General features: G+C 45.3%; 2 protein-coding genes across 2 annotated transcripts in view; both read left to right on the top strand.

Annotated features, from left to right (window-relative positions):
- Positions 1–26,105, top strand: part of LOC121874422 (obscurin-like) — a 201,004-nt gene that overhangs the window by 46,658 nt on the left and 128,241 nt on the right. The gene's annotated exons all lie outside the window — the stretch shown is intronic.
- On the top strand, positions 343–25,212 carry LOC121874418. Its single transcript, XM_042378548.1, has 2 exons — positions 343–5,100; positions 20,607–25,212. The coding sequence occupies exons 1-2, from the start codon at positions 979–981 to the stop codon at positions 22,980–22,982; spliced, it is 6,498 nt and encodes a 2,165-aa protein (XP_042234482.1). The 5' UTR covers positions 343–978; the 3' UTR covers positions 22,983–25,212.

A 26,105-nucleotide genomic window follows, 5' to 3' on the forward strand; every position in this document is an offset into this window, starting at 1 on the left:
GTTAGGATTGTCACTATGAATTTGTGGTTGGTCTTGGGCACTGTGGTAGTAATTTTCACTGTGGTTGTGATTGGATAGGCACTGTAGTTGTGATTGTGGTACTATGGTTACAATTTGGCACTGTGGTTGTGATTGTGCACTGTAGTTTTGGTAAGGCACTGAAGTTGTGATTTGGCACTGTGGTTGTGAGTGGGGCACTGTGGTTGTGGTGGTGGCGGAAGAGGTAGTCATACCGGTGTGGTGGAGGCTGCTAGGGCACTGTGGTAGTAGTGGTGGTGGTGGTAGAGGTGTTCGGCGGGGCTGTGGTAGTGGTGGTGGTGGTCGTGGTGGCGTGTGTGAGGTGCCAAGTTTCCCGGCTGGAGGGGTCCGCCAGTCAGCTATAGTGCCGGCTAAGGTGCCACAAGTGCCCGCGGGTGCCCAGTTGGCGCTTCGCTCTCTCTCCCAGCGCTCACGTAAAATGTGGCACTCTCCCTGACTCTCTCCTGCTCTTAGTGTTGTCGTAGGAGACTCTGCCCGGGTGCCTCCTGAAGCAAAAGGGAGAAAACTGAAGCAATTATCACATGTGCTTCCATATCCCGTTAGTGCCTCGTGTGGGTTAAGGAAAAATAAAAATAAATAAAAATAAAAATATGATAATGTTTGATAAAGTATGTGACAAGGGGAAACCTGGAGATACGAGTGTGTTGGGATGACGAAAAGGGAGGTGAGGGATTCATTGATAATCCCCCAGGAGAGTGAAAGAGATTGAAAAGAGAGAGGAGGAGAAGAATAAGTGAGTGAGAGATTAATAGCAAAGAAAAACAAACGAGAGATTGTAAGCGAGGGTTATATTGTGGTGTTACTGGACGTGTTGTTGTTGTTTATTAAGATAGAGGGAGAGAGAGAACCCCTACATGAGGACGAGTAGTGAGGTGGTGGAAGGAGAGAGTCACATATTCGTTGAGACATCATTAGTAGTAGAAGAAACACGTCGCCAAGATGACAACCTTCTGTCGCATCACCGGCTGTGCCCGCAACCTCCCCAAGCCTTGTTACTTCCCCCTGCTGCCGCCCATCACGCCCGCCGAGGCCAAGAAACTATGCAAGATCACCGGCAAGGCGTCAGATATCCACTCTTACTCCCCCATCATCTCCTTCGGGAAACCAATCCGCTTCGACGGTACAGAGGGATGCAAGATCACCAAACACGAGAGTTTAATCTACCTTAGACCTGTGTTTGAGAGGACCAAAGAAAACGAGAAGAATTACTTCCAGTTAGAGGACGTACTGAAGAAGATGAAAATAAAATTGAAGAAGCGGCCGGATAATGATCATGAGTTTGTGTACCACATGTCCGAGCAGAAGACGAACCTGGTGGTGCCCCCGGAGATGGAGGAAGCTATCAGGCTGGGCGAGCTGGAGACCTTGTCCATGAGCAAGGACAGCAAGTACGTCAACGTCAAGATCAGAATGGGACGTATTATCAAGATGGACCTCAGGACGCTCGCGTTTTCGGAGATTGTTGACCGTGAAAACCTGTTCTACGGCCGGGGACAGAACAAGGACGTACTGGAGGAGCAGCAGAAGATCCTGGACGAGAGAAACAAGAGGAAGGCGAACACACTGGCCAGGAAACAACGCTTCGAGGCTCTTGATGCTAAAGCTGAAGCAGAGGAACTGAGAGACACCGTCAAGCCCGCGTACAACAAACCCAGAGTAAAGTTTAACGCCAAACAGCGAGCAGAGAAACTAGCCAAGATGGAGGCGATGCTGAAGGAACAAGCCGATAACAAGGCAATTCTTCTCCCTAAAGTTGACGTCAAGAAACTGCAAGACGAGCAGCTGCAGTATGAGAGAATGCTGGCGGACATTATGAAAGCTCAAGTGTCCTCGGTAAAAATCATAGCCGTGGCCTCGGGTCTGGATTGGCATGCTGTCAACGAGGCTGAGAGCGTCGGCTTCGACTGGGAGAGCTTCCCGCACGAGGAATGGATCGACCCCGTGGAGTTCCAGGAAACTGTAGTGGCTCAGGAAGAAGTAGTGACGAGGGACGATGTGACGAACCTCGAGATCGTTGTGTCGGTCGAGACCGTCAGACCTGCACTGCCGATGCCTCAGGAAGTAGCGAGGGTAGTTTACCATATGGAGGTGGAGGCCCTGAAGAAGACTGAACATGTTGCTGAAACCCTGAAGTCCACGAAAGACGTGGAGATGATCCCAGCCTTCACTGAGATCAACAAGATCGCAATGGGTATCGAGAACGCTGAGTTAGGGTACTTGGTGAAGAAGGAGGATGGGGTCGAGTTTGTGGCCAAGTCAGAATACGTTCCGGGCGAGATCCAGGCCGTGTCTGGGGCCCTGGTGGAGGTCGACGAAAAGAAGAAATTCGTGGCTGGTCAGATCATTAAGTTAGCTGACCAAGAGTCCTTCGTGGCCGGCCAGACGGTGGAGACGCCACTGGGGAAGAAGTTTGTACCTGGTCAGACTGTCATGAACAGTAAAGGGGACATCAACTTCGTGCCTGGTCAGTGCGTCAAGTCGCTCGACGAGAAAATTAATTTCGTGGCTGGTCAGATATTCAACAGTCCTAATGGTCCAAAGTTCGTGGCTGGACAAGTGATGGACCGAGGAAACGGCGAGTCGGTCTTTGTGGCTGGTCAGACAATCGACACCGATGATGGACCGAAATTCAGTCCAGGTGAGGTGACTGTGGACGCCTACGGTGAGAACCTGTTTGTGCCTGGCATGAAGATACCTACTGAAGGAGGCGACAAGTTCGTCACGGGTCAAGCATTCCAGTCCGAGGAAGGTCTTACCTTCAAGCCGGGTCAGATCATGGACACCATCGAGGGCCCAACCTTCGTGCCAGGCAAGACCTTCGACACCCCAGAGGGTAAGAAATTCATCAAGGGTGACCTGGTTGAGGACGAGGAAGGTACGCTCAAGTTCGAGCATCGTCCCTTCGAGGTGTCCAAGATCAGCGAGTGGCTCGTGATCCCCAACAAGGAGCTCCAGCCGCTGGCCGTCGCCGACAGGAACGTGGCAGGATTTATTGTTAATCCCACCAACACGGACACTGTTCAGGCTGGCGAGAAGCTGTATGGAGACATGGTGGAGACTCAGGAGGCTGTGCAGTTTTACATCACTGGCAGACTGCCCAAGGATGTCTCACCGGAGTCTAAGGTCATCCCGGGCCAACTGATCGTCAATGAGTGCGACAAGAGGTTCGTTCCTGGCAAACTGATGAACACGATGGACGAGGAGAAGTTTGTGCCGGGTCAGACGGTCAACACCAGTCACGGGGAGGAGTTTATACCTGGCCAGATCGTCGAGAGCACCGACGGGCCAAAGTTTGTGCCAGGTCAGGTCGTGATGACTGCCAGGGGCGAAAAGTTTGTACCAGGTCAGGTCATTGTGGAGGACGAAGGCCCGAAGTTCGTGCCTGGTCAGATCATCCAGACCAAGAATGGCGCCACCTTCATCCCGGGGCAGATGATGAGCACAGACGAGGGTCAGCTCTTTGTCCCGGGTCAGCTGGTGGAGACGAACGCCGGGCCACGCTTCGTCCCCGGACAGGTCGTCGAGAGTCCCGAGGGGCCCAAGTTCATCCCTGGCACAATCATCGAGACGGACGAGGGCCTGAAGTATGTTCCTCCCGACGCAGACGAGATCGACGAGGATTTCCAGATCTCATTCCAAGGTTTCGAGATCAGCGAGGAAGAACTCGCTCTCTTGATGACCAACCCCACAGACACACGTCCTCACTCCCCCATCTTCAGCGAGGACGGCCTCATCGACTCCGCTACGCTGCAGAAGTTGGCTGTAAACACTGTAGTGGTCCATGGCGTGACCCCCGAGCCTCCCCCACCAGAGAAGAAAAAGAAGAAGAAGAAAGCGAAAGTACAACTGGACGCAGCAGAAGAGGATGAAAAACTGGAGGTGGAGGAGCCAGATGAAGGAACAGACAAGGTGGACGTGTTGCTTAAATTCATCAAGGCCTCCACCTGCTACTCTGAGTCGAGGAGAGCTAAGGAGATGAAGAAACTCTCCAGGATGCTAGGAGAGAGGGAACACGACAACCTGACGGCCTTGCAGGTGGACGCCATGACGCACATCCTAGCCACGGTGAACGGGTCGGGGGAAGTGGTGCGCATGTTCCTGGGTGAAGACGAACACCTCATCAGCGACATTGTAGACTACATCGACTCTACGGACACCGACGCCATCAGTAGAAACGACCAAGCCAGACGAACCCTCAGGAAAGCCATCCAGAGGGTCGTGTCGAAGCGCTGCGACAGGGAGATCGACGATATCATCCATCTCCTGAACATCGACCCCGAGAACCTCCTCACGGACACACGCACCCAGATCCTGCTGACAGAGGCCGTTGGTATCGTTTGTGTCACGGGGAACGTCGAGGTCGCTGCCATGCTGGAGAAGTTCATATCGGAGCCATCTGACCCCAACGCTCTCCGTGACAACCAGGACGTGGTCTCTGTCCTGCGGCAGTTGATCGTTCTTCACCAGATCGCAGAACGTGACCCAGAAGTGGCCAAGATGCTACAGGTCCTGCAGAATAACCCTGAAGGACTGAAGGACCGCAAGAAAATCAGAGAACAGCTAAAGACCGCTAACTTGCTCCTCAAACTGCCGAAGGAGCCGAAAGAAAACGTGGACAAGTTCAACCTCCGACACGTGGCGTCCTCCAAAGACATTCCTACCAAGATCTTCGAGCAAATCCGGGAGGACAGGAAGGAGGCGGACAAATTCATCGACATGTTACCTGACGAACTCTTCCGGGAGATCATGCAAGACAAGCGCTGTGGCGAGTCCTTCCTGGAGACTCTCGACTCTGAGAAGGCAGGAAGAGCCAAGTCAGAGCTGCATAAGTTTAAGAAAGGGATGGCTATCGTGGTCACAAAGGCCGATATGCAAGCTGTCATCCCCAGAGAATTTGCTCGATCCATCTGCTACGGCATCGTGCCTTATCTGCTGATAGACGAGGAAGGCTTCAAGTTCTTCGAGCGAGGTCTTACCGGCAGGAAGCTCGCGCCCGCCAGAGTGATCGAAAACACCTGGTATATGCCGGACTCTTACTACGCCAAGAAGCCCTTGTTTGAGGTGTGTACAGGAGGGGTCACCTTCATTCATCCCTCATGTTCACCATCACTCATATCTCTCCTCATCACTATCATCCTTCACTCACTATCTCACATTTATTCAATTTCTCATGTTCTCTGAGGTGTCACTATCACTTTAATTCCATCACTATCATTCATATTCACTCATGTTCACTGCGTCATCATCATCTTCATCATCATTCACAGGTCAAATTCTCCTTACTTTCATCAAGCCAAGAAAAAACAGAAAGGGCTAAAACATAATCCTGAAATAACCAAGTAAACACTGAAACACGACCCGGAAACAAACAAAAACTGGAACATAATCCGGAAACACGACAAAAACAAACACCGAAATACAACCCTGAAATAGTTAAGTAAATTCTGTAACAAAAACTAAAAACAGAAGCAGCAATTAGGAGACTGAATAGTGAGATGCTGTGTGTGTGTGTGTGTGTGTGTGTGTGTGATAAAATAAGAGTAATGCCTTTACGTTAAAAGAGTAGTATTGTACACACACACACACACACACACACACACACACACACACACACACACACACACACACACACAATCAAAACAGACAGACACTAAGACAAACACATCATCAGAGACAGACTAATTGCGGCACATAATAGCTTACCTGTATCTCCTGACACCTGTGTTAATAAGCTAATTTTAACACGGTCTCTCTCAACTAGTAATGGACAACATCTTGAAGCATCACCATTAACACTTCACTACTAAACTCCTCCCCCTTTTTTAGCGTCCTTAGCAACCATAATAATCACCGAAAGATGATTGATCGCTGGTTGCTATGTACAGTAAATCGAGTCCCCACAGCGGGAAATTCATAAACAAAAAATATTATTCCTTTAGACTTAAAATGAGGGGAAAATGACTGTGTATTTGTTGATATGACGTCATGAGTCACTTAGCAACCAGACAACCAATCATCTGCCGAGGATTATAATGGTTGCTAAGGACGTCAAAAAAAGGGGGGGAGGAGTTTAGTAGTGAAGTGTTATTGGTGATGCTTCAAGATGTTGTCCATTACTAGTTGAGGAGAGAGAGAGAGAGAGAGAGAGAGAGAGAGAGAGACCTTTATAAAATTGTCCCCCTCACACACGTACATACAAAAACACATTATCATCATCATCATCATCATCATCATCATCATCATCATAATTATTATCATTATCATTATTATTATTTTCTTCACTATAATCACCATAATTTTCCTTTATTTTCCAGAATAATTATATATCACATTTTATATAAAACTTTAAAAATAAAAATTAATAGTTTTATCACAGATCATTATTTTCACCATAGAATTAAAATTAATAATTATAAACCAATAATTTTTTTTCTTCTGATCTTTTATTATTTTTGGATATACTGAAGGCAAAGTGATGTGGCCCAATGTTGTGGTGTAGAGTGTGTGTGATTCTCTTTCTCTCACTCTCTCTCTCTGTTGTGGCCCTGAGCACCATTACTGAGTGGTGTGTGAAGACTTGCACCACTCTACACCATAACACTGGGTCGTCCATTGCCACCCTTCTCTCCCTCCTTAACACCTGACCTGACTAACACCTGTGTAGCCTATTGCCTTTTCATCACTGGATTTTGTCACGGATTAAAACGGATTTACAGGTGGATATATACGATGATGAGTGGATTATTGGGATTATATACGATTTATGTGGATTTTGAAATGGGTAAATATAACCTGGTTTGGATTATAGTGGATATTGGCTCAGTTTTGTGAAATTACCTGGGATGTTTTTGGTTTTTGTGGATTAGGGGAAAAATCCTTTGAAAAAATATTTATCGAGTACTTACCATCATTACTTTTAGGTTAGAATAATTATCTCGGTATATTAAAGAAAGACGACTAATTACAGCGATTATAAAACAAACTCTTGTTATACGGGTCAGTAAATATCATCACCACTGTCCGTTTTCTATAAAGACTACAAACCCGAGCACAGACTATTGTATTCTGAGGGTATCATTCAGGTGTGGCGATACAGTAAATTAATCATCATGTACTCCGGTGGTTCAGTTGTTACAGATGAAGTTATAAAAGGTCAAAGGTCAAAGGTCAATTATTATGACCGGGTTGTGGTGATATATTGCATTCGTAAAGTGTCTGTTGGTCTTTTTTCATGATCATTGAGGTCATAAAGGAAGAGTAAGATAAAGAATGATAAAGAAGAATGAGAGATAGGCAGGATAGCAACACACACACACACACACACACACACACACACACACACACACACACACACACACACACACACACACACACACACACACACACACACACACACTGTTATAGTTCCAAATCGGTCCAAAACAAACTTCTCTAGGAGGCCAGATGTAAACACCTTTAGTATACACAGTGAGGATAATTTAGACCACACGATGAGCTGAGAAAACTCCCCAGTGAGATGGAGAGAGAGAAGAGGAGAAGGAGGGAAGAGAGGGGGAGGAGGAGGAGGAGGAGGAGGAGAGTGGAGGTGGTAGTGGTGATGGAGGAGGAGGTGGAGGAGGAGGACAGTCTGGGAGAGACAAATATAGAAGTGATGTGGCCACTATATTTGGTCTTCACCGGCCGATTCCCATGACGCTTACTGTGGTGGCCTGACCATTACCACAACTCCCTACTGTGGTGGCCTGACAATCACCACAACTCCCTATTGTGGTGGCCTGACAATCACCACAACTCCCTATTGTGGTGGCCTGACAATCACCACAACTCCCTATTGTGGTGGCCTGACAATCACCACAACTCCCTACTGTGGTGGCCTGACAATCACCACAACTCCCTATTGTGGTGGCCTGATTGAACAACTAACTGTCTAAATAACCTGTCAGGGCCACTCATACACACCTGGGTAATTTCTGTCTGTAAGCCTGTCTACCTTCCCTCGTGCCAATGACCAGTTGTCAGCAGCAGGAGAGCAAACTAATTGGGTCATACTCATAACTACCAATTAAAAGTCTTTGTTGTTTCTGAGGATTCTCGTACCTGTTAGAGAAATGAATGAAGCAGTTCCAAGAAGGAGAGGAGGGAGAGGTTATGAGAGGGGAAGGAAGGAGGGAGGGAGAGATGATGAGATGGGAGGGAAGGAGGGAGGGAGAGATGAGGGGAGGGAAGGAAGGAAAGAGGTACGAGATTGTAGAAGTATAGAGAAGGAAGGAGGGAAATGAGGGAAAAGAGGAATGGGAGAGAAGGAGGAGGAGGAGGAGGAGGATGAAGTAGGGAACTGGAGAGGGTTGTAGAGAAAGAGGAAATGAAGGGGAGGGAAGGAGAAATAATGGAGAGATAAAAAGAGAGATAGAGAAAGAGAGAGAAGGAGAAAGAAAGAAACAAATAAACATGTATGAAAAGAAACAAAGGGGTGGGACACACACACACACACACACACACACACACACACACACACACACACACACACACACACACACACACACACACACAGAAAGAGAAGGAGAAAAATGAGAGAGATAGTGAGAGGAGGGAGAGAGAGGGGGTGTAAATAATTATCACCAACGTCCATGTTACTCACGGCAGAAATATTTCCCGTTGTGAGTGCCCACTAGGCCATGAGGAGCCTGGGAGTGAAGGCTTGTACACTGTTGGACTTAGGTTCAGGAAAGTCCCTAATCCAGCCACGAGGAAGATGTTGGACTTGGAGGGGGTGGGGGCGGGGAATAATGAACCTTATGTAGAACCTTCCCTCTGCCCCGGCCCACCCCTCCCCAGGTAAACGAACCCTCCTCCTCACCCCACCCCCACCCTCAACTAGAACCCAGACAGGTGAGATCGTTACCCAGAACCCCGGAAGCCTTGTCAACCGTCCAAGATGGTGGAATGATTGGACTTCGGACGGTATGTGAGTCGGATGGTCTATGATACTAGAGTCTCCTAAGCGTCCGAATATTGGCCGGTGTATTGGTGGTGGTTTGGTTAGGTTAGGTTGGGGTTAGGTTAGGTTAGGTTGCTGGGGTCTGTTTATATTGTCAAAGAAACTCACACTCTCTCTCTCTCTCTCTCTCTCTCTCTCTCTCTCTCTCTCTCTCTCTCTCTCTCTCTCTCTCTCTCTCTCTCTCTCTCTCTCTCTCTCTCTCTCTACCACCACACCCACCACCACATCATCCCCGTCTTCTGACAACCAATCAGCTGTCAGCAGTGTGATTTACAGCCAGAACATGAAAGCTGATTGGCTGTCTTCCCTCCTCCTCGGTCACCTTAAAATGATCCAATCTTAAAAGTGAATTCGTAGAGTGAGAGAGAGAGAGATGGAGAGGAGAGATAGCTCTATTGAGAGGAAGGAAAAGAGAGAGAAAATGGGAGATACAGAGACAGAGAAATAGAGAGAAAGAGATTAGAGACACTTTTTTGAGACATGTACTTACACTTGAGACAGACCCTTACTTAAGACCCTTACTTAAGACCCTTACTTAAGACACTTGAGATATATAAGTTAACTTTACACTTACGGGCAAAATAAATGCATTAACTTATCTAACCACTTAAGATATGTGGACAAACTTACGTGCGATCTTACCGTCTGTTGATGGCGGACAGACAGACAGACAGACAGACAGACAGACAGACAGACGGAGATACACAGACAGACAGACAGACGGAGATACACACAGACAGACAGACAGACAGATAGACAGACAGACAGACAGAGATACACACAGACAGACAGACGGAGATACAGACAGACAGACAGACGGAGCGGAGATACAGACAGACAGACAGACATACAGACAGACAGACAGACAGACGGAGCGGAATACAGACAGACAGACAGACAGACGGAGATACACACAGACACACAGACAGACAGACAGACAGACGGAGATACAGACAGACAGACAGACGGAGATACAGACAGACAGACAGACAGACGGAGATACAGACAGACAGACAGACAGACAGACAGACATAAACTAAGGAGCAACCCTTCCCTTGGCTTAAAAAATAAACATAGAAAAAGACTTGGCACAGTGTTTACCTTCATTAGTATTTTTCTCAGAGGTGTGACCACCGTCGCTTGGCTCTCAGTCGGTTATTGGCCGGAAACAACATATCAGACGCTGTTCATTATTCGTTATTACCGAAGTCTGTCTGTCTCTGTCTGTCTGTCTGTCTTTGTCTGTCTGTCTATTTGTTTGTCTGTTTTTCTCGTTTTTTCTCTGTTTTTCTTTCTATATTCTTATCTTTCTTGTTATTTTAATGAATAAAGGAAGTACCTCTCTCTCTCTCTCTCTCTCTCTCTCTCTCTCTCTCTCTCTCTCTCTCTCTCTCTGATGCATACAATAACTGGTACGACCCCCCTCTCTCTCTCTCTCTCTCTCTCGTGGATGGTAGACTAGCGTGGCACGACCCTGGTGGTGACACATTAATTACTCGGGGTCGTTTTCCACGTCACACTGGCACCTTCACCTTGAGGAGTGCCACACTACAGTGCCAGCTCCTCTCTCTCTCTCTCTCTCTATTATACTCAATGGCTGAATAAATAAGCCGACGTTGCACACAATAAAGAGTGAATAATTAGAGTCCTTGGCAACTCACTGTATGGCTGAAAAGTTGCAGATGACAATTAAAGGGAATAATTACAAATGATACCACTTCTAACCTCGATAATTACCTTCAACTAATCATCTATAATTCCTCAAGGTGAATTAGAGACTTGCCAAGGGTCATTAAACATCGTGTTAAAGTTCAGTGTAATTATGTTGAAAGAAAACGGATTGCTGGCTCTGTTAGGACACACTTAAGAAAAAATATATCCTCACACCAAGACTAAACATCTATCAGTCAAGTCAATAAAGGTATAAATTGGGCTGACTATTGCAGTTAATTGGCTTGTGGTACTTCAATAGTGGGTAATATGTTTTGCTATTAGGGTGAGTAATTGGGCAAATGTGAGTAAGTTGTAATTGGGAAGTGAGTGGGTAGTTATATTATTATTAATAATAGGGTTTATAATAGGGTTAAGAAATGGATAGTAATTAGGTTTGTAATTGGTATTTCAATCAACATGTAATTGACTTATAATTGGGGTAAGTAATTGTTAGATAATTGGGTAGTAATTGGGCAGCGAATTGGGTAGTAATTGGGCAGGTATTTAGGAATCATTTTGACAACTAATTTGGTAGTAATGAACAATTTATTGGGGTGGAAATAATATCTTCTTTATGGGAACTAATTAGGTGGTGAAGTGCGTTGAGATGAATGACTGCTATTTGAGGTTAATACATACATACACACACACACGTACACACACACACACTCTCTCTCAAACACACTCACACACTGTCACATTACACATACACACACTCTCACATTACACACACACACACACACTCTCTCAAACACACTCACACACTGACACATTACACATACACACACTCTCACATTACACACACACACACATACACACACAGACAAGCAAGTAAGGGTAAAGTACTTGTGGTGTGGGTATTTATAAGTAGCACGCTGCTGGCTCGCTATTGGCTGGACGCCCAGGCTGCCCAGGGGGTTGCCATGTCGCGTGTTATTGGCCTCTCCATTGTTTCTCAACCGGAGTGTCCCTTCTTGGTCACTGCCAGCGGCTGAGACCTCTCTGGGAGCTGGTAACACTGTCCTGGTGATGGTAACATTGTTCTGGTGATGGTAACATTGTTCTGGTGATGGTAACACTGTTCAGGTGATGGTAACACTGTCCTGGTGATGGTAACACTGTTCTAGTGATGGTAACACTGTCCAGGTGATGGTAACACTGTCCAGGTGATGGTAACATTGTCCTGGTGATGGTAACACTGTCCAGGTGATGGTAACACTGTCCAGGTGATGGTAACATTGTCCTGGTGATGGTAACACTGTTCTAGTGATGGTAGCACTGTCCAGGTGATGGTAACACTGTCCAGGTGATGGTAACACTGTCTTGGTCATGGTAACACTGTCCTGGTGATGGTAACTCTGTCCTGGTTATGGTAACACTGTCTTGGTCATGGTAACACTGTCTTGGTGATGGTAACACTGTCTTGGTAATGGTAGCACTGTCCTGGTCATGGTAACACTGTCTTGGTGATGTAACACTGTCTTGGTGATGGTAACACTGTCTTGGTGTGGTAACACTGTCTTGGTGATGGTAACTTACTGTCTTGGTGATGGTAACACTGTCAGATGTGGCTGTGTTAGGTGTTAACTGTGTGTGTGAGGTGTGGCTGTGTGTGTGAGGTGTGGCTGTGTGTGGTGTGGCTGTGTGTGAGGTGTCAACTGTGTTAGGTGTGGCTGTGTGTGAGGTGTGGCTGTGTTAGTGTGGCTGTGTTAGGTGTGGCTGTGTGTGAGGTGTGGCTGTGTGTGAGGTGTGGCTGTGTTAGGTGTGGCTGTGTGTGAGGTGTGGCTGTGTGAGGGATGTGGCTGTGTTAGGTGTGTGGCTGTGTGTGTGAGGGTGTGGCTGTGTGGGGGTGTGGCTAGCAGTGATTGCAGGGTGCTTGGCTGTGTGAGATGTGGCGTGTGTGAGGTGTGGCTGTGTGTGGTGGCTGTGTGTGAGGTGTGTGGCTGTGGCCAGGGGTGAAGTCAACACAACCTCCTCCTCATCTCTTTAGCCACAAGTTTGTAGGAGTTACTGAGGATGATAACAACAACAACAACAACAACAATCATAACAATAATCATAACAATAACAATAATAACAATAACAATAACAATAATAAAATAAAACCCCCCACGACCACCACCATCCTAATCACCACGACTACCAAGTACTACCCCACCACGACTTTATCAGACGACCCGCCTCATACCAAGACTTTCCCCCCTATCGTGACTCACTTTACCCTGTCTCTATATATACGACAGAATCGCGTATATATATCTACTGACGAAGGCCCAGTGGACGGGTGGGCGGTGGCAAGGGTAAAACGGGAGGGGGTGTGTGTGTGTGTGAGAGAAGGTGGGTGTGTGAGGGGAGAGAAGAGGGGTGGGGGAGGGGAAGGGGAGAGAAGAGGGGTGGGAGAGGGGAAGGGGAGAGAAGAGGGGTGGGAGAGGGGAAGGGGAGAGAAGAGGGGGTGGGAGAGGGGAAGGGGAGGCGAGGAGAGGAGAAGGTAAAGGAAATGATAGGGGAGGAGGGAGATAGAGTGAGTCACAGATGGCCGCCTTCTCCCCTTCCTCCTCCTCTCCCCCTCCTCCCCCTCCTCCTCTCCCCCTCCTCCTACCCTATGTCCTACCCCTCCCCCGCCTCCTCCTCCTCCCCCTCCTCCTCTTCATCCATGGCTGGCAGACATCACCCCAGGAGTCGTATGAGTCAGGGAGGATCTTTAATAACTTGCTGACTCCTCCTCCTCCTCCTCCTCCTCCTCCTCCTCCTCCTCCCTCCTCCTCCTCCTCCTCCACCTCCTCCTCTTCTTCTTCCTCTTCTTCTTCCTCGTCTTCCTCCTCTTCCTCATCCTCTTTATGGGGTTGTTACCTTGGCATACCTGTGTGTGTGTGCTTTACATAAATTCCGACACACGATATATTCCCGAACGACCTTCATCATTCTGGCACTGTCTACAATGATATAAACAATGGCACTGTCTACAATGATATAAACAATGGCACTGTCTACCACCACTATCCTATATAAGACAAATAACACACGCACTCAACACACGCACTCTCTCTCCTCGACCCAAACAGCCACTCTACCACGCATATCAAACCACATTCTGGTACGGGGGTGAGAGGAGGAAGAAGGAAAGATAAAGGGAAAGGGAGAGGGGGGCAAAGGGAAGGGGAAGGATAAGACTCATGTTAGTGCCATGTTTAGAGGAAATTTTGGTAAACTTTCTGAAGGAGTTAACTAACTTTATATGAAGGCTAGACCAAGGAAGTGCGAAGTAGGAGGAAGTCTCACTATATCGTTTAGGTGTGGGGCCTTGATATTCCCGGAACTTGCTTAGGTTATTAGTGTGTATTTTCTCTTCCTTGATCGACCTCTCTCTCTCTCTCTCTCTCTGGGTGTAGTGATTTAAGGTTGTGTAGGCCTATATATTGTACTTGTTATTGTTGTTGTTATCATTATTATTATTATTATTTGTTTAGTGTTGTTGTTATTTTATTATTATTATTTGGTTGTTGTTGTTGTTGTTATTCTTATTCTTATTATATTGTGGAGAGAGAGAGAGAGAGAGAGAAAGAGAGAGAGAGAGAGAGAGAGAGAGAGAGAGAGAGAGAGAGAGAGATTTACGTTGTGTCAATTGTATGAACACTTCACTTCCTGATCGCTTTGGCACGGTACTGAGAGAGAGAGAGAGAGAGAGAGAGAGAGATTAAAACCCACCTTGAGATAAATAGCTCAGTGCTTCAATAGTGGAGTGCATAAACCTGCCTCAAATGGCATGTCATCATCGCCTCTGAGTGAAATTTACGAACCTAACCTAACCTAACCTATTAATTAGCGTTAGGGTAATTAATCATCAGGTGAAATAAACTGGAATACCTTATTTTCACCTGTGTCGTAACTTAAGTGAAACAGGTGGATTTATTCTTAACATTCACAAATACGAAGAAAATTTATAGTAAGATCATACGAGCCTTCAACCCCAATATCTTAGGTTTAAATGAAACTCATATGGAATCTATCGTCAGTAATCAGACGTAAAGTTTATCCCCTGAAATATCGAGAATCCATCTTTGTGTCGTTGATTAAAATGAGCTAATTAGATGCGTTCTTAAATCACCCAATCAGAGGAATATTTCAAACTTACGAACTTCTGAGAACTTATCATTATTTACCTCCACTAATTCCTTCACTACTGGACGTTATTTTAAACTATTTATTTTAAATTTATTCAGTCTGTAATTAATCCGGGAAAAGGCTGAAAAAATCTAAATATTCTTGTATTACCGGATTTTTTTTTTTTTATTTTACTTTGGGAAATTTTGTATCCGGGAGGTAAAACTTTCTTTGTCTATATCCAGAGGTAAAACTTTCTCACCGATGACGCTCTGAGGGTTTAAGAATGTCAATGGCCGCTTTGCCCTACATAGTAAATTATCTCACGTGTTTTTTAAGGCTTGGAGACACTAAATAAAGCGGGTCCACACTTTTAGCTGTCGTGATAATGGTCCATCTGCATAAACAAAAGCCCCCTCCCACCCCCCCCCCCCTTAGAGAAGTCCCCCTCGCCCTTCAGAGAAATCCCCCTCCCCACAAGAAATCTCCTCTCCCCCCACCAGTTAGTGACACACGGAATCTGTCTCTCATTTCCTTACCCTATAGTCTGTTGAGTTTCCAAACGAGCGAATTTTCAGAACCCAAAAATAAAGTTCGAGTGTTGCTCTTTCACAGTTGCTGCTAGATACCTATCGACCACATTAAGGAGTTATGAGTCGCCTGTTTACTCTTGCTTGGAATAAAACACACACACACACACACACACAGTGGAGGGGGGGATGAGGAAAAGGTGAAGTAGGAACGTCAAACACAAATATCTTAGGGAAGCATCAGACGTTTGGCAACTTGGTCTCTGAGGCGGCCATCTGGAGCACTTGAAGTTGCCGCCAAAATAAACGCGGTGGCGGGAAAAGTGTATTCCTGATCTAATAGCTTACGATGGCAGGATCTTTGTTACTTGACGGTGTGTGTGTGTGAGAGAGAGAGAGAGAGAGAGAGAGAGAGAGAGAGAGAGAGAGAGAGAGAGAGAGAGAGAGAGAGACGTCTTCGGCAATATGTAAATACGTAGAAGTCATCAATACCTCATCACGGCTATATTTTAACCATACAACCGGGTTCCATAAACAATTTCGTATAGTCTCTCTAGTGATCCTCTATATGTATAAGTATACCACAAATTCACTATATACATATGTATTTTATGTATTCCCAAACGCCTTTGAATAGAGTATCAATGAGGAATATACATGCAAACAACACTATGAATACGTGATCAGGTTCTAGTGGCCAGCAGAGATTGAGAGATTGATGCGTTTAATTCCATCCTATAACTAGATAGAAGCCATTAGACCTGCCACTATGTAAACTACCCAACTACCCCAGATGGTTAAAATGGCGACGATATTAAACCGAGACTCTACTAGGATACGTGGTGTTCTTATTTTTGTTTTCCAATTTACACGATAAGACGTCAAGAAACCTTAAACTAATGACGTCAAGAAACCTTAAACCAATGACGTCAAGAAACCTTAAACCAATAACGTCAAGAAACATTCATCATCCATCGAATCGCAATTTAATTAAACCTTGCGAATTATAAACCCACACGTTAAACCATTACCAATAAAACAAAACAGAAATAGTACAATAATAAACTAAAAATAAAAGTTTAAAATAAAATCAAGGTGAAAGTAATTAAATGTCTTCTAATTACTTTTCACCTGTCAATTTTACCTGTATTTCGAACTTTAAGACAATAAAGGCGATAGTTCCCAGGATAACAATACGATATTGATACTAATGACTTGGTAAAAGAGGCAAAAATTCTCTCTTCCCTTAGTTTAATTCTCAATTTTAATAGGTTCCAGTTGTAATAGGTTCCAGTTTTAATAGGTTCCAGTTGTAATAGGTTCCAGTTTTAATAGGTTCCAGTTGTAATAGGTTCCAGTTTTAATAGATCCCAGTATTAGTTGACTCCAGTTTTAATAGGCTTAGTTTTAATAGGCTTAGTTTTATTAGGCCCCAATTACAGCACTCCCCAGTTTTAATAGGTTAGGCTAGACATTAGATTAGGTTAGGTTAGGTTAAATTACGTTAGGTTAGCATTAGTTTCTTTAAATACCATATGAAACCAATTAGGGTTTGCTAATCATCAGGTGTTCCAAACCTCCTTGAAAACTCTACAGGTGAGAGAACTACACCTGACTCTTCACATTCTATCAATTTAATCACTTTACGAAAAATATATTAAGGTCCTAAAAATTCCTCGTTCCAAATACCACAACGAAAAAAGCTGAGTTAAATTGGTTTCAAAATTGGACTGAGAAATTATTGGAGCTAATTACAAATATCCTTGGAAGGTTAATTGCCCCCGCCCCCCCCCCCCGAAAGGTATTTCATAGAGGAATGAATACGTCATTTTCAGCTGATTTATATTCTAGATGGGTGTAAGATGGATGTTAATAGGAAAATAGGGAGTGAAATAGGGAAAAAAGGATCGGTAATACGGAAATAGGAATAGCAATAGGAAAATACAGACAGTAATAGAGAAATGGTAGCAGTAATAGGGGAATACGGACAGCAAATGGGTAATAAACGTGGGGAAATAGGGACTGTAAAAATAGACTGTTACTTTACCAGAATGGGCGTCAAATACGTACTCCACACAACAGAAGCCTCACACGTCTCCAGCCTTGACTCGTGTTGACAAAATTACTCATTCTTGTGTCTCGGTGTAGCCTGCCAGGTAATGTTGGAGGGTGTTGGAGGGTGTTGGTGGGTGTTGGTGGATGTTGGTGGGTGTTGGAGGGTGTTGAAGGGGGTTGGTGGGGGGTTGGTGGGTGTTGGAGGTGTTGGAGGTGTTGGTGGGTGTTGGGGTGTTGAAGAGTGTTGGAGGTGTTGGTGGATGTTGGAGGTGTTGGAGGTGTTGGAGGGTGTTGGAGGGTGTTGGTGGGTGTTGGAGGGTGTTGGTGGGTGTTGGAGGTGTTGAGGTGTGTTGGAGGGCAGGTGTGTGTTGGTGAGTGTTGGAGTGTTGGAGGGGGTGTTGGTGGGTGTTGGAGGTGTTGAGAGTGTTGGAGGGTTGGTGGGTGTTTGTGGGTGTTACAAGAGTGTTGGTGTGTGTTGGTGGGTGTTGGAGGGTGTTGGAGAGTGTTGGAGGGTGTTGGTGGGTGTTGGAGGGTGTTGGAGTGTTGGAGGGGTTGGTGGGTGTTCGTGTGCGTTGGAGGTGTTGGTGGGTGTTGGAGGGTGTTGGAGAGTGTTGGAGGGTGTTGGTGGGTGTTGGAGGGTGTTGGAGAGTGTTGGAGAGGGGGGTTGGTGGGTGTTCGTGTGCGTTGGAGGGCGGTGTTGGTGGGTGTTGGAGGTGTTGGAGGTGTTGGTGGGTGTTGGAGTGTTGGAGGTGTTGGAGAGTGTTGGTGGGTGTTGGAGGGTGTTGGTGGGTGTTGGTGGGTGTTGGAGGGTGTTGGAGAGTGTTGGTGGGTGTTGGAGGGTGTTGGAGAGTGTTGGTGGGTGTTGGAGGGTGTTGGTGGGTGTTGAGGGTGTTGGTGGGTGTTGGAGGGTGTTGAGGGTGTTGGTGGGTGCTGGAGGTGTTGGAGGTTTGTTGTTGGAGGGTGTTGGAGGTTGTTGTTAATATAGACACAACAAGATACACAATCCGACCAATCACAGACTAGCAAGAGAGATTTCCACCAATGAGCTGATGTTATTCTCGCTCTAGGGTGCCAGCTAGGGGGAATTACAATATTTTCTTGGCATGAGGAGATATATTGTTGCCGCTTCGTGTCATGCCGTGCCTGGGGGGGGGGCTGTCATGTCTTGCAGCTGCCAGGAAGGACAGCTAAGGTCACTACTGTTATTGCGTTTCTGAGAGAGAGAGAGAGAGAGAGAGAGAGAGAGAGTTAATACAATACCGTCACAGGGATAGGTTAGGTTAGGTTAAATAAGGCTTGGCTAGGCTCCACGTCCAGGCAAAGGTCAGGGTATTAGTAAACCTTCATTTTCAGCGAGGTGTGGTCAGCAAGATGGCCGGGTTAGTTAAGTGCTTATCTTAATTATAAACTTTCTACCTGAGTCACCTGTTGGCCACCTGGGGGGGGAGGAAGTCACGTGTAATTAGCGACGGTGTTGTGTGTTTATTGAGCATTTCCTATTTTCATTCTGGGAAGTTGTTCTAGCCAATTAAAAATCTCCAAGGGTAATGACGTCATTATTTAGAGGACTATGATTAGCTGAGGTAAAACAAAGGGGATACTTCGGGGGGTAAAGTTTTGACGCGTGGGCCAATCACACAGTTTCGAGGATAATGACGTCATAACTAAGAGAGCTGTGACTGGCCAACGGAAACTGAGGGGAGACTACAAACGGGGTTTCTCTAGCCAATCACAGACATCACATAATATTGACGTCATAACTTAGAGAACTGTGATTGGTCAACGCAAAACTCAGGGGACACTACAAAAATAACATATGACTCATTGAAGAAAAGCACAGACTGGGTTAAGTATATATTTAGTCGCTATATTTCCCACGTTTAGTCGCTATATTTCCCACGTTTAGTCGCTATATTTCCCACGTTTAGTCGCTGTATTTCTCACAGTCGTTCTCATTCCCTCAAATTCACATTAGTCTTGTATATATTCCACATCAAACGCTCTCTCTCCTTCACAACGCTCTGACCCCTTACTCCAGTGCTGTATAAATTAACCCTCACTAACAAATACACTAGACCCCCCCCCAACTTCCTACTTCCCTCTATAGAAAACGCATTCATAGAAAACGTAAAAGTGGTAGTGAACTCAATTCTCGTTTTCTATATGAATATCGTTTGAGATTCCCCATTTTTTTTCTTTAGGGTAGACTCATGCATTACCAGCTCTGCCATAGGAGATTTTGACCTCTCTTAATAAATAATGACCTCGTGACTTGGCTTAGTGACCTGTATTGTGGCTGAATGACCTGTGACCTCTTGGCTTTAGATATTGGGTCATCCAGATTAGTCTTACCGTAGTCATAGATTCGGGTTAGTCCATTATCAAAAGTACAGAGTGATTGATAAGTCACTGTGTACCTGAGATAATTAATGTGCACCTGAGATAATTAAATAGAATTGGTATTACTTATTATACATATATTGTTAGTTATTTCCAGTGCACAGGGAGTTTTCGATCACCCTGTGTATGTCTATATGTCCTTCACAGGTATGTAGATGCCGGGTGTAGTATTGCAAAGTATTTATAAATGTTCCTTAAAATCCACAAGACAATCAATTCCTAGTAATGTGGTTATGTAGCGAACAGTAGGAGGCGGTGAAGGTGTGTGTGTGTGTGTGTGTGTGTGTGTGTGTGTGTGTGTGTGTGTGTGCGTGTGCGTGTGTGCGTGTGTGTCTATATCTACTTGAAAGGATGATGGTCTTTACAGCGTGTAGGTCCTCCTGACGCGGCCACGGTGGCGGGCGTGGTATCAGAGCTGGTGGTCGTGGGCGTCTCTACCCTGCTCCTATCCCACCCTCGTTCCTCCATCCCGACCCTAATCCTCACCTTCTACCTCTCTCTTGCCTTCTGTATATTTTGCCTGGCCTATGGGTTAGCCTGAAGAAGGGTCACTGCCCTTCTCCCTCCTCACCACTCTAGCGGTGAGGAGGGAGAGTGGTGTCCTGGGTATATCTGAGGTAACCTGGGATGACCTAGAATAACCTAAGATAACCTGGAGTGACCTAAGGTGACCTATGATGACCTAAGGTAACCTGGAATAATGTAAGATGACCTGGGATAATGTAAGTTGACCTAGGATGACCTAAGGTGACCGTGTTTGGTGTCAACAGAGGTCCATGTCTGGGGAGCAGTACAGCATGGTGTTGCTCGGTAAGCGTCGCGCCTCGGCGGCCCACGAGCTCCTCTACACGTCCCTCCTGCCGTCCTCGGGGCCCACCAAGCTCTCCTACCCAAAGGGCACCAACGGTAACCTGGACGACCTACTGCCCTACAGGCGCTCCTCCAAGGCCAGTTCCATTATCTGGAGTGACCTGGACGGTGCGCCCCTCACCATGCATCGCAAGGGCCTCAACGGGCTCGCGGAGTACAACCCTACTACAAGTCGAGGGTCTCAGGGCATCAACGGTTTTGGGGACTACAGCGTCACTTCACGTCGAGGGTCTCAAAGCATCAACGGTTTTGGGGACTACAGCTCCAGCACACGACGGGGGTCTCAAGCACACAGCGACCTCGACGATATGGAGAGGTCATCCCGCGGGGTGACTGAACTCTCAGGCCTCGACTCCGGCAATTCTTTGTACCGTAGAGGCGCACAGGAGGAGCAGGAAGAGAGCACCTATAACGCCGTGGTGCCATATAATCCTGTCGCGCGGGAAGAAGAGTTTGAACCAGCTCCTCTCTGTCGGTCGGACACTGTCGCCAAACTCATGGATAAATATACAAACTTCTCGACCAAACGAGAGTTCGGCTACCACGCCCCGGACAGTGCCTGGTCGAGACACCTGGGAGAGACGCGGGAGTTTGTGTCGCGGCTACCAGACGTGGCTGACGAGGAGGTGGAGGAGCCAATAGATGGGGCTGGATACACGCCCTCGGAGCGAAAACTATTACCTTCAACCAAACCCTCGCCACGGAAACCTGGTAAGGACATCAGCGGGTTGAGGGAGTCGAGGGAACACTCTCCTATGCCGCTATCCTCCTCCAGCAACGACATGTCAGCTGCCAACCTTCACGAGTCCTATGCCTTGGTTCCTGTGGATGATGACATAACAGACAGGAGGCGTGAGACCAGTTCCTACAGAGACCCAGAAGCCCGGGAGACCTCTGGCGTGTCCCAGGCTCGGTCCTCCCGCCGCTACAACAAGTACCAACAGGATGAGGAGTCCTCTACACCACCTTCTAAACGGAAGTCAAAGCGGCAGGACGCAAAATATCCTATGCTGGAAAACCTGGAGGCAACTCTGCCTATGGGGCGCCCTGGTGGTGCCCTCCAGAGGTACAGAGACAGGAAGGTCAAGGAAGCTCGGGACCTTCAGGACTACAACGAAGCCCTTAATGATATCGGAGACTGGCCAGAACCTCCTAAGGATCCTCGTGGTCGTGCGTCCAAGAGCTCAAAGGGTCGTTCTCTCCAGCAGGATGATGACCTCTACAGCAGTGGTGGTGGTCGTCCTTCCACACAGTCTGGCAGGAGCCGGCCAGACGAGGATGGTGACCCCAAGGCTTCTCGAGGTGAAGACACACGCAGCCGGCCGTCACAAGATCCATACGGCCAAGGTGTACAGGATTCTTACAGCCGGATACCAGAAGATTCCTACGGCAGGGCTTCACAGGATCCATACGGCAGGGCTTCACAGGATCCATACGGCAGGGCTTCACAGGATCCATACGGCAGGGCTTCACAGGATCCATACGGCAGGGCTTCACAGGATCCATACGGCAGGGCTTCACAGGATCCATACGGCAGGGCTTCACAGGATCCATACGGTCGAGATTCCCAAGACCTGTATGGACGAGGCTTCCAGGACTCCAGCAGCCGAGCCTCTCAGAGCGGTTACGGCCGAGACCAAGAGTACGGTCACGGCGAGAGGTCGATGAAGGGGAGGTACGCGGGCGAGGAGGCCAGTATAAGCGGCTACAACCCCCGACAACCAGCTTATGGCGGTGGGTTGACGGCTGGTTATGGTCAAGACTATGGTGGTTATGACACTGGTGGTGGCGGGTATGGGAGTCGATATGGCGGTGGTTATGGTGTCACTGGTGGATATGGTGCTGGTGGATATGGTGTCGGTGGATATGGTGCTGGTGGATATGGTGCTGGTGGATATGGTGCCGGTGGTGGTGCGGGTGGTTATAACACTATAGGCGGTTATGGTGGTGGGTATGGTATGACAGGAGGAGTAGGAGGGTATGGTGGTGGTGCTAGTGGTGGTAATGCCATGTACAGCAGAGGTTATGGGGCCAACAACATGCCCACTGGCCTCGACACACAAGGTCTGGCCCCAGTTAGTGCCTTCACCCCCGCCGGCGCCCGACTCAACCATGGGCGCTCTACCAGGTCCCCCTTAGCGCAGAAATTCCTCCCCAACATTGACGAGGAAGACACACACTCCGGCAGGAGCTTCACGCCCCGGGAGGAGGAGCGTCAAAGGATCTCTTCCTTGGCCCAGAAGTACCTCAAGAAGTCCTACTTAGACGATGAGTGATGGAAGGATGGTGGACGCTCAGTCAATCAATTCTTTCAAGTGATCACTAATGGATTGATCATCAACTCCAACAAGATGGACAGATTAAGTGATTAGTTCCTGTAGTGATCACTTTTTGAACAGCTGATCAAGAATTAGTTTTCTGTAATTAGATGACTTGATCACTAACTCCACACTTGGTCAGTTTTCGGAAGTTTGATCAACTCCTGATCAGCTAAAACACTCTGATAATAAGTATGTGTTTTTTTTCTATTAAATAACAATCAAAGAATGATCAGCTAGTGGAAGTTTGATCAGCTAGTGAACACAAAAATACTCCGTTATTGGACGTCTGATGAACTCCTGATCAGTCATCACTAACCAAAACTTAAACTGATCAATAATAAAACAATAACAGTAAACAATTAGTTAATAAAGTGATCAGAAAATAAAACAATGATCAGTTAATACAATGAGAATCAGTTAAAAAAATTATCAGTTAATAGCAGTGATGAAGAAAATATAATCGACTCAGTGAATGAAATAAATAAGTTTTTATGTAAATCAACGAATTCATGTATTACAAATTATCAAACTAAATATTAACAAAAACTCTAAATTATGTTAAAAAAAAGTGATACTGTTTATATTAACTTGTAAATATAACAATAGTCTTTCTTTTTTATCTTTTGGTGGTAGAGTTTTTATTGTTACTGAGTGTTGTATCGGTTATGGTGTTGGTGTATAAGATCTGTTTTTTCTTTTGACACATTAACTGGAGACTGATAATATCTCGTTTTTTTTTCTTTTAATTTCTTTTCTTTCTTTGTTACTTTAATTGGTACTGGATAATCAACGTATGGTGATCAGTGATGAGGTCTGATCAGGTTGTTTGGGTATAATAGTGAGAAAAGATAAAGAAAGAATGAAAACAACTGAGAAGCAAGACAGAAAAATTAAAATAAATGAATATCGAGACAAAAATAAAAAACACATCGTGAGAGAAAAGAAATAAAGAAATAAATCAAAACATCAAATAATCCAACGTTGAGAGAATTTTTTGTAAACTGTTGACTTTTCTTTTGTTTCTAGTGAATAGTATTTAAGCTCCTTTTGTTTTCATCTACACTATGACGTCATCATCAGTATTTATTAGCTTATTATTAATATTTTATGCCGTCAATAGTTTTTTTTTTGTGTTTTTGCTGTAAGTTAAGCTGTATATAATAATGAATTCATTGTCAAAGCTGCTTCAAAAAATGTTGTCAATAAATAAGTAATAAACATCAATAAGCACTTCACTAATTGGCTGAACTTTTCTATGACGTTCGAGACGCCTATTGGTTTTCTTGTCTATCAATCATGAGAAGGGGATATCTGATTGGTCATACTTCCCCTTGACGTCATAGGTGTTCGTTGATTGGTGGTCATACTTGTCTCTGACGTTGGGAGTGTTCGCTGATTGGAGGAGATTCTCGATTACGTCAGAGCTTTCTAATGAAGTCTTCATACAGCTTAGTTTATTCCTTCTGTTATAGTCTTTATGTTTTTTCTACTTATGGGGGAAGTCCTAACATATCATATTGTGATTACTTCTACACTCAAGCAAGATAAACTAGGTTGTTAGTTAGTATTTAGATAGTTATTAAACGTGTGATCATCTCGGTATGACTTGGCTCCTTGCTCTTTGTTTACTTCGATAGCCAATCAGAGGTTAAATATTTCAACAGCCAATTGGATGTCGCTACGAAGGTGTGACGTCATTGGACTCTTATCCAATCATAGCCATCCATCATAGAGAAGTTTATATTTTTTTCCTAAATTGATCAGAATTATATGTTTATAAATTCTTCTCTCTTTTACATTGATTGTTGTTTTTACCATTATTTTTGGTTTAATTTATAAATCACAAGAAAAGCAAATAAAAAAAAATAGTTTGAAGCTAATACAGAGAGCAAGAACAAGTTAGTAAAAGTTGATTACATTTCATTCTCTCTTTTTATTATTATTATTATTATATATTATCGTCCGTCCTGGGTATAAAAGAGTATACCACACGTGTAAATGTATGTACACCTGCGTAGATAGGTCTGTCTACCTGCTCAGGTGCACATGCGTAAATAATATGTATGCGCACATGCGTAGAGTCAAATGTGTACCAACATAAATCATGTACGTGTTGTTTATATACACACACGTACACGTACACGTTTCATGTACATTTTTTGACATATTAAAGGGATGAAATGAATCTGGTGTTATCATTTTACTTTATGTGAGGAGGAGGAGGAGGAGGAGGAGGAGGAGGAGGAGGATGAGGATGGTGAATGAGAAATAATTGAAGAGTAAGTAAAGGAGGAATGAGACAGAGAGAAAAAGAGACTTGGTGTTATCTTAAAAGGAGAAAGCATGAGAAAGTGAAATGTTTTAGATATGTTTCAGTGGATATGTCAGCAGATGGAATGAACAACTCAAGGGAGGAGAAGACTTACAAAAATGATATATGTATGGAGAGAGAGAGAGAGAGAGAGAGAGAGAGAGGTGTACGGGGGAAGGACTCGGTGGCTATGTGTGTGTGTGTGTATGTGTGTGTGTGTGTGTGTGTATGTGTGTGTGTGTGTGTGTGTGTGTGTGTGTGTGTGTGTGTGTGTGTGTGTGTGAGAGTGTGTGATGGTTAAATGATTATATACACTGATATATAAAAAAAAAGAACTATACTATAATAATGATATATAACACTAGACCCACAGTGGCCATAGAACAAAGAAAATTATACACTTACCAGGTACAAATTATACAAGTAATTATAGATCCTTATAAAGGTTAATTATATAACCTCCTTCACAGTGTGTTCATTAACCCCCAGGTATACATACAGGTGATCTTAGTCTTATCAATAATTGGTATATAATTGAATTCAAATTATCATCATATTGAGTCTTATGGTAAAGGTGTACAAGGACCAGAATCGTGTATGGAGGAGATAATAATGCTCTGGGGGCAAGAAAGTGCTTCACCTGTCTACTATTTGAGGTGAGTTTTCTTTTGTTATTGTTTGTGTTATTGTTTGTTTTTGTTTTTTTATATATGTGTGTGTTTGTTGTTGTTATTACTAGCACAAATTATTATTATTATTATTATTAT

This window comes from Homarus americanus, unplaced genomic scaffold (assembly GCF_018991925.1).
Source record: "Homarus americanus isolate GMGI-L3 unplaced genomic scaffold, GMGI_Hamer_2.0 scaffold43349, whole genome shotgun sequence".
Lineage (NCBI taxonomy): Eukaryota > Metazoa > Arthropoda > Malacostraca > Decapoda > Nephropidae > Homarus > Homarus americanus.